Raw genomic sequence first — 12,832 nt, forward strand, 5'->3', positions numbered from 1 at the left:
AATCCGACTTTAACTGTGCTGTATAATCTGATCAATCATATTTAAACCTTAAACCTGATTTTCAATCAGTGGAGCCGTGTTTGAGCCGTGTTTGGAGGCGTGTTTTGTGTTGGAGCCGTGTTTGGAGCCGTACTTGGAGCCGTGTTTTGTGTTGGAGCCGTGTTTGGAGCTGTACTTGGAGCCGTGTTTTGTGTTGGAGCCGTGTTTGGAGCCGTACTTGGAGCCGTGTTTTGTGTTGGAGCCGTGTTTGGAGCCGTGTTTGGTGTTTGGAGCCGTGTTGGAGCCGTGTTCGGAGCCGTGTTGGAGCTGTGTTTGGAGCCGTACTTGGAGCCGTGTTTGGTGTTTGGAGCCGTGTTTGGAGCCGTACTTGGAGCCGTGTTTTGTGTTGGAGCCGTGTTTGGAGCTGTACTTGGAGCCGTGTTGGAGCCGTGTTTGGAGCAGTGTTGGAGCCATGTTTGGAGCCGTGTTGGAGCCGTGTTTGGTGTTTGGAGCCGTGTTGGAGCCGTACTTGGAGCCGTGTTTGGTGTTTGGAGCCGTGTTTGGAGCAGTGTTGGAGCCATGTTTGGAGCCGTGTTGGAGCCGTGTTTGGTGTTTGGAGCCGTGTTGGAGCCGTACTTGGAGCCGTGTTTGGTGTTTGGAGCCGTGTTTGGAGCCGTACTTGGAGCCGTGTGATGAATGCAGTTTGTGCCGTGGCTCGTCCTCAGACTCAGAATGCGGCTGCACTGGTTTGAGAGGAATCGTGCGTCACTCACTCTCAGCTCAGAGCGACGTGAACCGTGTCTGTTTTAGAAACGTGCGGTTTCAAATGTGCAAAATGTAAAATAATATAATAATGGTCCACAGCGTCATAGCACCCAGGTTACGTCTATAAAGAAGACTAAAGCGTTATGTTTCTGCTTAAACACGGCCCCACATCACGGAAAACCTGGAAAATAAGTCTTCCCACATTGAAAACGCCTGGAATGAGTCTCAAAGTCTGAATGTTCTGGAAATAATAAATGTTCTCCTTGAAAATGACTCCACTCTTTGCTGGATTACTCTATATTACATTAATAGAGACTGACATTTGTCCAAAATCCACCAAAATGCAGGACGTTTCCCCCATTTTGTGCAGGATTTCCTGGGAGAAGACCCCCAGACCCCCTTTAATCTCACCTGCTGGACATGACTTTGGTTTAAGTGAAACCTTTGACCCACAGTAACGTTCAAATGAGATAATTATTATAAATATTTAAGTTTTACCTTGAGAATAGATCAAATATGTCATATAATCTGTATGTATAAATGTACAATGCAAATACCACGAGCAGAGAGAACACGTGAAAAGAATGTGTTATGTGTGTTATATTCACAATCCATTGACTCGAGCTGAAACTAACAATTGTTTCAGTGTTCGACAGTCAAATGATTATTTCTATTGAACATTTAGACATTTTGAACACATTTTTACCCAAATAAAGGTGTAAATATGACAAATGAAGGTGTTAAAATGGCAAATAACTACAATTAAGATAAGATATTCCTTTATTGTCCCACTTGGGGAAATTTCATTGATGCAACGCAGGTAGATCCAGAGGTAGATACAGGAGAACAGAACAGATCACTTGTAGACCTCGTGCAGCTGACGTCAGAGGGTGACGTCACACATGTGTCCGGACGGCAAAACAACCCAGCAAGCATTGCGACAACACTGCCGACACTGAACTTTTGCGTCTCTATTCACATCTATTCACCTCAAACACAACCACGAAAACATGGTAATCTCGTGCTCAGTGTATGGATGTAACAATCGACAGGGGAAGAAAGACCCAGAAAGGCGAGCGAGATGGGTGACTGCAGTGAAGAGAAAAGTCTGGAAACTGAGTGCCACCAGCAGAATTTGCAGCGATCACTTCCCGAACGATTAGTATTTTGAGGCAAAAGCTTTTGTATTGAACTGTAACAGGCCTGAAATTAAAGATAGATTGTGCTAAGCATGGAAAGATTTAGCATAATGCTAAATCTTTCCATGCTTAGCATTTTCCGTTTTTTATATCAGAAAGTGACAGATGACCGTCTCCACATCTGTATCTTTCAGTTAAAGTGATGACCCCCTGTCACCGGCCTATGTGCCATCAATGATCTCTTTTGCGTCCTCACCGGAAAAGAGGAAACGCACACGAGACATTTGAGAGAAGGCAGCAGTGTAAACAGAGGAGAAAAGAGACTGACAGAGCTGCTGTTGATCAATTAACAAAAATGTATAAATATAAAAATGGTGCGTCAGTGCCACTTCCTGAATAAATGAAAAAAAATGAATTGAAATTGCACTCACCTTCGACATGATTAAAAACAATGGCTTATTCAGCACTTTCCACAGCTGGACTCCACTAACCCATCCTGACACCAAATAATTGTACGCATCTAAACTTTTGTAAGCTTTCATTGCTTTTCCTGTGAAGTGGGAATGACGATTAACTAAGTAATTGTACAGGTCGTGGTACGCGAAGTCCGGGATGTCGGATGGATGGCAGTCTTGAATTAACGTGAATAAACTTGCAGGCAAATTATAAGGGTCCTGCACCCCGACAAGTGAACTTTTGGCCACATATCGTTTCTTTAAGTCACCATGTAAATGCCCGACATATTTTGATGATGTCGGGTTGGACGAATGACGCTCATTTTGGATACAATCTGTGTAATTGGGCTCTCGCTGTAGTGTTCAGGTGTAAGCATGCGCTTGTTTGGCCGTCCGGCCAAACAAGTCACGTGACAAATGTCACGTGACTGCACGAGGTCTATAGGAAGTTTGAAAAACACTCTCAGTAGAAGATCTCCTATAAATTAAAGTGATTTATTGAATAAAACAATGAACAGTTTGTTCTTTTTTTGACATTCTGATCAATAATGCCACTGTCCTTGTTCTAAAAGGTCATTGTTACGTGTTTTAGAGACACTTGAACCTCAATCAGAGACATTTAACGGCAAATCTAAAAAGTGTCGAGCTTTTCAGTTCCGATGGCCGTGATTTCTTGTTCTGATTCGTTTTAAATGTCTTTCCACTCTTAATATTTCCAGATTGCGTGTCTCAATTGTCTCAATCGTCTCAATCGCGCTCGATGCTCAGTGTTTGACAGAAGCTGAACGTTTGAACCCGTTTTGTGTTTTTCAGGTGGCTGCGACGCTCAACAATCTGGCCGTTCTCTACGGGAAACGGGGCAAATACAAAGAGGCGGAGCCGCTGTGCAAGAGGGCGCTGGAGATCAGGGAGAAGGTCAGTGAACGCTCTACAACAACTCTGGACAATGGTCAGCGCCGTATTCTCGCACCAGCCCAAAAATGCATAATAGAGAAGATAAAAACATATATAAGTCGCATTTTTGGGGGAAATATATTTGATAAAATCCAAAACCAAGAACAGACATTTCATTGGTTCAGGTAAAAACATCAGGACGAAATCAGTTGTTCAAGGGTGAAACTGGACCTGGCTTATGTCCAAACACACAACACCTCATGCTTTTGTGGTATTTAACACTATTATAAGATGCATAGATCATTATTTTATATTATTCTCATTGTAAATCTCAATTTTGATCTAAAAAAGGCTTAAAAATTTAAACCGGTCCGTGACTTCCTTTTCAAAACTGACAAGCCCCGCCTCCTCATAGCGACAAGCCCCGCCTCTTGACATGACATTTCCCCATAACGAGCGGCAGACGGTCATTTACATCATGATTTTATTGTTGACGAAAGGCCACAAGACATTTTTAAACCGTTGTTTATTAGATTACGGTTTATCAGATGAGCCTTTCCTGACCCGTCCTTCAGCCTCAGGAGCAGCGGTCACTCGACGACCAGCTGCAGGTGTTTGAACTAGGCGTGGTCAGGACCTTCACTGGAGGATTTGACATCATTTCAACAGTGAGGGGAAGTGTCATGACCCTGAGAGGACATGTTCGGACTAATCCCAAGTAAAACAACAGACTTTTCTGGACACTAAGAAAATGACCGCAGGGTAAAAGTGGATTTAGCAGAATATTTCATGTAAATATCACGTCCTCAGTGTTTGAGCTGGTTTATTTTCTGTCTAAATCTCGACAAACTTGGATTAGTTCTTCCACTTCTCTTTTCTGCACTCACAGTTTCTCTCTGCTCCTTCCTTCCTCTTTCATGACCCGTGAAAACCTGCTGACCGCACGCACTTCCTCACTTCCTCCTTTTCGACTTTCTCCAGTCTCTGAGCGCTCTTACACCCTTAAAGCTGCGCTGTGTAACGTGTCAATGCAACGCTGCGTCTCTCTCCTTCTCGAGAGCCTCTGAACATGCCGTTCCACCTCGTGATGTCATGAGGGGACGTCCGGTTAATCGACAGTCCTGATTAAAAGAGTCGTATCGTTTCAGTCCGTGTGAAGTATTTTACGGACTATGAGTCGCACCTGAGGCTACCCCAAATAAATTGTTTGTTTGCTGTAACCCGAGTCAACATTTTTTAAGTGGCTCGGACGGTAGGCAAATTGATATTTTTTTTACTTTGAAGGCAAAAAAAAAAGATCCAAATTTTGCCATTTTTTGACTCGGAGTGACCACCAGGGGTCAGGCTTCAACAGTCAATGACGGAAAACGTCCCTATAAACCTGATCGGGGGAACATGCGGGGGTTGTGGGCGCCGCCATGTTTGTTGTGATGATGCTACTGGGCGTGTTTCAATCCCAGAATGCATTTGCGTGAGTCAAATTTCACACCCTGACAGAGAAATACATGTCCTATGGAGACTTCAGTGGCGCCGACGGAAGCAAATCAACTTATCAAAAGCAATGTGACAACTCCCATGTGCGCTCTGTTTTGTTACAGATGCATGTGGAGGACTGAAAATGATGACGCGCATGTGTTGCGCGGTGCGTTCTCAGTCCTTTGGGATGTAAGATAGGTTTAGCAGCGTGATAAAAATATTTGACATGGCGGTTTAGGAAAGTCTGGTCGGTGAGTCGGTGAAATAATTGAAAAATAAAAGATTTTGACGCTTTTTCAACAGAATGCTGATATATTTTTTTCAGTCGGCTAGTTTCATAGCGGGTCGGTCGGGTTACGGCAAACAGACATATTATTTTGCCTAGTCTGAGTATAAGTCGCGCCTGAGTATAAGTCGCGCCTGAGTATAAGTCGCGCCTGAGTATAAGTCGCACCTGAGAATAAGTCGTGCCTGAGTATAAGTCGCACCTGAGTATAAGTCGCACCTGAGTATAAGTAGCACTGGAGTATAAGTCACGCCTGAGTATAAGTCGCACCGGAGTATAAGTCGCAGGTCGCACCAAAGTATAAGTCGCACTGGAGTATAAGTCGCACTGGAGTATAAGTCGCACTGGAGTATAAGTCACACCGGAGTATAAGTCGCACTGGAGTATAAGTCGCACTGGAGTATAAGTCGCACTGGAGTATAAGTCGCACTGGAGTTTAAGTCGCCCTGGAGTATGAGTCACACCGTAGTATAAGTCGCACTGGAGTATAAGTCGCACTGGAGTATAAGTCGCACTGGAGTATAAGTCGCACTGGAGTATAAGTCGCACTGGAGTATAAGTCGCACTGGAGTTTAAGTCGCCCCGGAGTATGAGTCACACCGTAGTATAAGTCGCACTGGAGTATAAGTCGCACCGTCCGAACATACCGGACCGCACTTGGTCCGGTATGTTCTACAGCAGCTCTGATTGGCTGTTTGTAAAGCTGCTTGGGCCACGCCTCCTGAACTCCGAAGAGCAAAATTAGGATTAAAATCAATTAAAAATCCTCTAGTGTCGTCGAAATGTGCAGTGGAGCTCTTCCGCCTCTAACTTGTCACGCGTGTTGTTTTCACCCCGTGTTTGACCCGCCCCCTTGCCGTGTTTAACCCCTCGTTTCCCGTGGTGTGGTGCTCCTCAGGTTCTGGGTAAAGACCACCCGGACGTGGCTAAGCAGCTGAACAACCTGGCTCTGCTGTGCCAGAACCAGGCCAAATACGACGAGGTGGAGCTGTACTACATGAGAGCGCTCGACATCTACCAGAGCAAGCTGGGCCCGGACGACCCCAACGTGGCCAAGACCAAGAACAACCTGGTACGTAAAGACCGAGGTCCACCTGGTACGTAAAGACAGGACCACCTGGTACGTAAAGACAGAGGTCCACCTGGTACATAAAGACAGGACCACCTGGTACGTAAAGACAGAGGTCCACCTGGTACATAAAGACAGAGGACCACCTGGTACGTAAAGACAGAGGACCACCTGGTACATAAAGACACAGGTCCACCTGGTACGTAAAGACAGAGGACCACCTGGTACATAAAGACAGAGGTCCACCTGGTACATAAAGACAGAGGTCCACCTGGTACGTAAAGACAGAGGACCACCTGGTACGTAAAGACCGAGGTCCACCTGGTACGTAAAGACAGAGGACCACCTGGTACATAAAGACACAGGTCCACCTGGTACGTAAAGACAGAGGACCACCTGGTACATAAAGACAGAGGACCACCTGGTACGTAAAGACAGAGGTCCACCTGGTACGTAAAGACAGAGGACCACCTGGTACGTAAAGACCGAGGTCCACCTGGTACGTAAAGACAGAGGTCCACCTGGTACGTAAAGACAGAGGACCACCTGGTACGTAAAGACCGAGGTCCACCTGGTACGTAAAGACAGAGGACCACCTGGTACATAAAGACAGAGGTCCACCTGGTACGTAAAGACAGAGGTCCACCTGGTACGTAAAGACAGAGGACCACCTGGTACGTAAAGACCGAGGTCCACCAGGTACGTAAAGACAGAGGACCACCTGGTACGTAAAGACAGAGGACCACCTGGTACGTAAAGACAGAGGACCACCTGGTACGTAAAGACAGAGGTCCACCTGGTACGTAAAGACAGAGGTCCACCAGGTACGTAAAGACAGAGGACCACCTGGTACGTAAAGACAGAAGACCACCTGGTACGTAAAGACTGAGGACCACCTGGTACGTAAAGACTGAGGACCACCTGGTACGTAAAGACAGAGGACCACCTGGTACGTAAAGACTGAGGACCACCTGGTACGTAAAGACTGAGGACCACCTGGTACGTAAAGACTGAGGACCACCTGGTACGTAAAGACTGAGGTCCAACTGGTACGTAAAGACTGAGGACAAATTGTCTTAAAAGGTAAAAACAAACCATTCTCAGTTTGAATTGAAAGTTTCTTTTATTTGATTGTTTTCAGTTCTGACATTGGCTGTTTCCTGTTTTCTTTTGAAGGCTTCCTGTTATCTGAAGCAGGGCAAATTCAAACAGGCCGAAACACTGTACAAAGAGATCCTGACCCGGGCGCACGAGCGAGAGTTCGGCTCCGTGGACGGTACCAGGCTTTTCAAACGTCTCTAAAGACTTTCCCACCGTAAAACTGGACGAACGTGTTGATTCTGTGTTTGTCCTCAGACGAGAACAAGCCGATCTGGATGCACGCCGAGGAGCGCGAGGAGCAGAGCAAGGTCAGGAGAGGCTTTTAAACCACCTCTGCGTGATTGACTCTGTTTAAGGCTGCGTTTGGTGTCCTTGTGGTGTCCTCAGGGGAAGCAGAAGGACGGGTTGCCCTTCGGAGAGTACGGCGGGTGGTACAAAGCCTGTAAAGTCGACAGGTCAGCGGCGTTTACACACTCTCCTCGCCATGTCGTCCACGTTAAACTGGGACGGGTCAAATGCAGCAACGTGCAGTTACATTTGACCCGCTGCACTTCAGTTACATTTGACCCTCTGCACTTCAGTTTCATTCAACCCGCTGCACTTCAGTCATATTTGACCCGCTGCACTTCAGTTACTTTTGACCCGCTGCACTTCAGTTACATTTGACCCGCTGCACTTCAGTCATATTTGACCCGCTGCACTTCAGTTACATTTGACCCGCTGCACTTCAGTTACATTTGACCCGCTGCATTTCAGTTACATTTGACCCACTGCACTTCAGTTTCATTCAACCCGCTGCACTTCAGTCATATTTGACCCGCTGCACTTCAGTTACATTTGACCCGCTGCACTTCAGTTACATTTGACCCGCTGCACTTCAGTCATATTTGATCCGCTGGACCTCAGTTACTTTGGACCTGCTGCACTTCAGTTACATTTGACCCGCTGCACTTCAGTTACATTTGACCCGCTGCACTTCAGTTACTTTTGACCCGCTGCACTTCAGTCACATTTGATCCGCTGCACTTCAGTTACTTTTGACCCGCTGCACTTCAGTCACATTTGACCCGCTGCACTTCAGTCATATTTGACCCGCTGCACTTCAGTCACATTTGACCCGCTGCACTTCAGTCACATTTGACCCGCTGCACTTCGGTTAGATTCGACCCGCTGCACTTCGGTTAGATTCGACCCGCTGCACTTCAGTTACATTTGACCCGCTGCACTTCAGTGACTTAAAGTCCTCGTGACACATTAGCCATCACTTCAGTAAAATTAAGAGAATATAACTATATTTGAGATTTGACCAAACATTTTGCCAGTTTTTCTCCATTTTGGCCGTTTTGCTGATGTTTATTATGTCACTTCCTGGTTTGACGCGTCCAGTAAATATGACATAAGCAAAGACACAACTGTTACTTAGCAACCAGACTGTAAACAAGAGCATTTAAATCGTACAATATTTATGATTTGACAAATAACGACTCCTTTATTTTGTTAAATGAATGTTATGGTGTAAGTCGCAAAGTTTCTCTGCACTTTTGGTGGAACGTCGCTTTTTGATGACATCACAGAGGGATTCTGCTCTACTTCCTGTTATTTTCAGCTTTCATTTGTAAATGTTTCTCCACAAACTGAAACTCGACTGAAGTAAAACTATGATCAATATTTACCACAGGAACAAACTCGCCAAACGACGTCATAATTAGAAAATGAACCCGTCACATGGACTTTAATCCAGTTTGAACACAATTTCAAAGAGTTTGGAACAGTTTCCAAAATGTGAAGTGGGATTTATTTAAAGCTACAACGAACAAATATTTTGCTAATTGATGAATCTAATCTTTTTCACTTCTAACTGGTCTCTTTCCTCTTCCAGTCCCACAGTCACCACCACCCTGAAGAACCTGGGCGCCCTCTACAGGCGACAGGGCAAGTTTGAAGCAGCCGACACTCTGGAGGAGGCGGCCATGAGGTCCAGGAAACAGGTGAAGAAGAAGTATTCACCTGTACAGAGTCCAAACTCCACTCCAGCGCATTTGACCCGCTGCACTCCAGTCACATTTGACCCGTTGCACTTCGGTTACATTTTACCCGGGAGGGCACCTGACTCTCTTGTGTCCCCTCAGGGCCTGGACACGGTCCATAAGCAGCGCGTGGCAGAGGTCCTGAGTGACCCGGAGCAGAGGGAGAAGCAGCGCAGCCGCGAGAGCTTGACCTCTGACACGGTCAAGTACGAGAGCGGTCAGAACGGAGGAGAGGGAGTGAGTATGAGCGTGGAGTGGAACGGGGTAAGTGCGGTACACGGCCCAGAACTGAACCGCACACACAGGGGTCAGGGGTCACACATTCCTAGGGGTCACACTCTCAGGGTTCTCACACAGGGGTCAGATGTCACACACAGGGGTCAGGGGTCACTCACAGGGGTCACACTCATAGTGATCACACTCTCAGAGGTCAGGGATCAGTCACACAGGCGTCACACACACAGGGGTCACACACAGGGGTCACACACACAGGGGTCACACACAGGGGTCACACACACAGGGGTCACACACACAGGGGTCACACACAGGCGTCACACACACAGGGGTCACACACACAGGGGTCACACACACAGGGGTCACACACAGGGGTCACACACACAGGGGTCACACACAGGGGTCACACACACAGGGGTCACACACACAGGGGTCACACACAGGCGTCACACACACAGGGGTCACACACACAGGGGTCACACACACAGGGGTCACACACAGGCGTCACACACACAGGGGTCACACACACAGGGGTCACACACACAGGGGTCACACACAGGGGTCACACACAGGGGTCACACACACAGGGGTCACACACAGGGGTCAAGGGTCACTCACACACTTTGTTTTACAAATGTTAAGTCCAAGTACCTAAAGTGGTTTTAGAAGTGAAAACGCTGAGGTGAAAATGTGCGTTGCCAAGGGAACAGCGTCACTCTTGGACCCACAAGCGCTTGACCCACTGTGTTCATGACGTTCAGTGTTTGGGCTCGGTACTGCACCGTCCACTCTTCAAACTGCTGCACGTGCTTCTCTTCCTCTTCCTCTTTTCTTTTTCTTCTCTTCCTCTTTTCTTCCTCTTCTCTTCCTCTTTTCTTCCTCTTTTCTTTTTCTTCTCTTCCTCTTTTCTTTCTCTTCTCTTCCTCTTCTCTTCCTCTTTTCTTTCTCTTTTCTTTCTCTTCTCTTCCTCTTCTCTTCCTCTTCTCTTCCTCTTCTCTTCTTCTTGTCGTTTAACCGTCAGCATGTCAGTTATAGACGTGTCTTGTTTCCTTCTATCCTCTTTTTGATGGAACTTTAGTTGTAGTTTAACCTGCTGTTGACATGGCAGCGCTGTAATTCTCCATCAGCACCGAAGCGCCACCTGCTGGTGAAAGACAAGCGTGTTTCTGATGGAGAAATGCAGCCACGGACGTCTTCTAACATGTTCTAACTCTGCTTCCTTTTCTCTTTTCTTCCCTTTGTCTCTCCTCTTCCCTCCCTCTCTATTTGTCTCTCCTCTTTCCTCCCTCTCCATCTGTCTCTCCTCTTCCCTCCTTCTCTATTTGTCTCTCCTCTTCCCTCCCTCTCCATTTGTCTCTCCTCTTCCCTCCCTCTCTATTTGTCTCTCCTCTTCCCTCCCTCTCCATTTGTCTCTCCTCTTCCCTCCCTCTCCATTTGTCTCTCCTCTTCCCTCCCTCTCCATTTGTCTCTCCTCTTCCCTCCCTCTCTATTTGTCTCTCCTCTTCCCTCCCTCTCCATTTGTCTCTCCTCTCTCGCTCTCTCTCATCTCCCTTTGCTTTTTCCCTTCCTTCCTTTCGCTTCCTTCTCCTTGTCACCCTCTTCCATTTTCCCTCCTTTTCCTCTCTCTTCCTGTCTCTCACTTCCTCCTCTTTTGCCCTCCCTTACCCCCTCCTCACCCTCACCCTCCCCTCTCCTCTTCCCCCCCTCTCCTCTCTCCCTCTCTCTCTCTCTCTCTCTCTAAAGCCTTAGCTGCAGACGTCTCGTTCTTCCGCACGGCGACGCCCGACTGCATCTTCACTTCTGCCATTTCAACACTTTTTAACACTTTTAACAATGAACTGTGTAACTGGAATATTCTCTCTCTCTCTCCCTCTCTCTCTCTTTCAAATCCCTCTGTTTTTGAAAATGTGAAAGTTAAAGGAAGAGAATCCGAGTTCTGGTTTAACAAAATAAAAGCATGTCGTTCACACGGAGTCAAATGCACTTTAACACTTTCCAAACCAAAAGACTTTTTCAGTATTTCTGTCTTTTACAAAGGACAGAAGTCTCATTATGACTGCATCACGTGTCGTTTCTATCTCTGCCAAGCTCCTTTTCTCACCCGGACTGCAGCGAGTCAGTGTAAATAAGGTTAAACGCCGTTAGCTGCTCCGTAGTGAAGTCCACTTTGCAGAACATCAGAGCTTTTTTAACTCTTTATTATTACGTCTTCCACTTGTCTCTCTTTGATTTCTTTCTGTCGTTTGCTTTTCTTAAACTGCATATGACACGTTTCCATGGTTTCCAGCGGCGGTTTATGACGAAAAAGACAAAGAAAGTGGCATTATCGTATGAAAACGTCAAAGTTAAAAACTTAGAAGCTTCAGTGGTAGAATCTTAGATATAACGGTGTTTCTAACCTGTCATATGCACTTTAACTCTAAACTTTTTGTAACTGCACTGGCTGTAAATGTCTAAATGTTAAAGTTTGCACGCCTGAACCCGCTCTGTGTCTAACCCGAGTCTGTGCTCTAAGTTTCTCTAATAAAACTCTGATCTTTGCTCGATTTTCAAACTGAAAAACTGTCTCTTTCGTGTGTCTTTTCCTCAAACGCAGCTCTTAAATACAGCATTTCTAGATCAGCTGAATTGGGAAAAATGTGAAACTTAGACATATCACTTTTAAACTTGTTTTGTAATTCGCTCACACAAATGTAAGAAAATAATGAATTGCAAGTTTTTCATTGTGTACAGTTTTCATATACGAATAAGGCCTTTTATGTGTCAAAAGTGTCAAAAATCAGACGTTAATCGAGGCTAAGACCAGTTCCAAACCGATCAAAACTGAAGAAATCGCATAAAAAGTTGCAAAATTAGAGCTTTTCGGTACGGTTTTAGAACAATCTCGAGTTTTTGTCACGGCAACATAAAGAAAGTGTTATTATTTAGTGTTGAAAATGACGTTCTGTTCATTCTACGCAATGAAAAGTCACGAGTTTCCCACTAAATGCTCTCAAGTTCGGTCCAATTCGCACGATAATAGAGTCATGAGAGAGAGAGAGAGAGTCAGAGTTAAGGTTAAAATGACATTCAGAAGTGGAGAACGTGCATGAAGTGTTTGGAAACGGCGTGTCGCATTGAACGCATTTGACCCGCAGCGTTTGACCATCACAGAACTCTGCAAACGTCTCAAACCGACAGAAAACAAGATGGCGGCTTGAACAGAATCAGCTGCTTCTGGTCAAAGTTTAAAGTCCACGTGAAGTTTATCCTGTTCTTCTAATTCTGGATCACTTTGGTGGTGTAGAACCTGTTTATCATCATTTTACTTCCGTTAAGTTGCAGTTTGTGAAGGAAAATCCGAGTTTAAAATGAGCTGAATCCCTCTGTGATGTCATCAGTGTGCGACACAGAGACAGTTTAAACCA

General features: G+C 45.9%; 1 protein-coding gene across 6 annotated transcripts in view; it reads left to right on the top strand.

Annotated features, from left to right (window-relative positions):
• LOC140372393 (kinesin light chain 1-like) overlaps nt 1–12,832 on the top strand; it is a 31,893-nt gene that overhangs the window by 9,958 nt on the left and 9,103 nt on the right. For 3 of the 6 annotated variants that reach the window (XM_072459482.1, XM_072459481.1, XM_072459484.1), the window contains exons 7-13: nt 3,152–3,253; nt 5,893–6,066; nt 7,240–7,339; nt 7,420–7,472; nt 7,552–7,619; nt 9,044–9,152; nt 9,294–9,455. In XM_072459482.1, coding sequence (XP_072315583.1) covers nt 3,152–3,253; nt 5,893–6,066; nt 7,240–7,339; nt 7,420–7,472; nt 7,552–7,619; nt 9,044–9,152; nt 9,294–9,455 — 768 coding nt within the window. Of the gene's footprint in view, nt 1–3,151; nt 3,254–5,892; nt 6,067–7,239; nt 7,340–7,419; nt 7,473–7,551; nt 7,620–9,043; nt 9,153–9,293; nt 9,456–11,168; nt 11,323–12,832 lie in introns of those variants that run through there. The other 3 variants (XM_072459485.1, XM_072459486.1, XM_072459483.1) reach the window with 3 other exon arrangements.

Source organism: Eucyclogobius newberryi, unplaced genomic scaffold, assembly GCF_026437365.1.
Source record: "Eucyclogobius newberryi isolate DKJ021-1_F unplaced genomic scaffold, fEucNew1.0.hap1 SCAF_225, whole genome shotgun sequence".
NCBI lineage: Eukaryota > Metazoa > Chordata > Actinopteri > Gobiiformes > Gobiidae > Eucyclogobius > Eucyclogobius newberryi.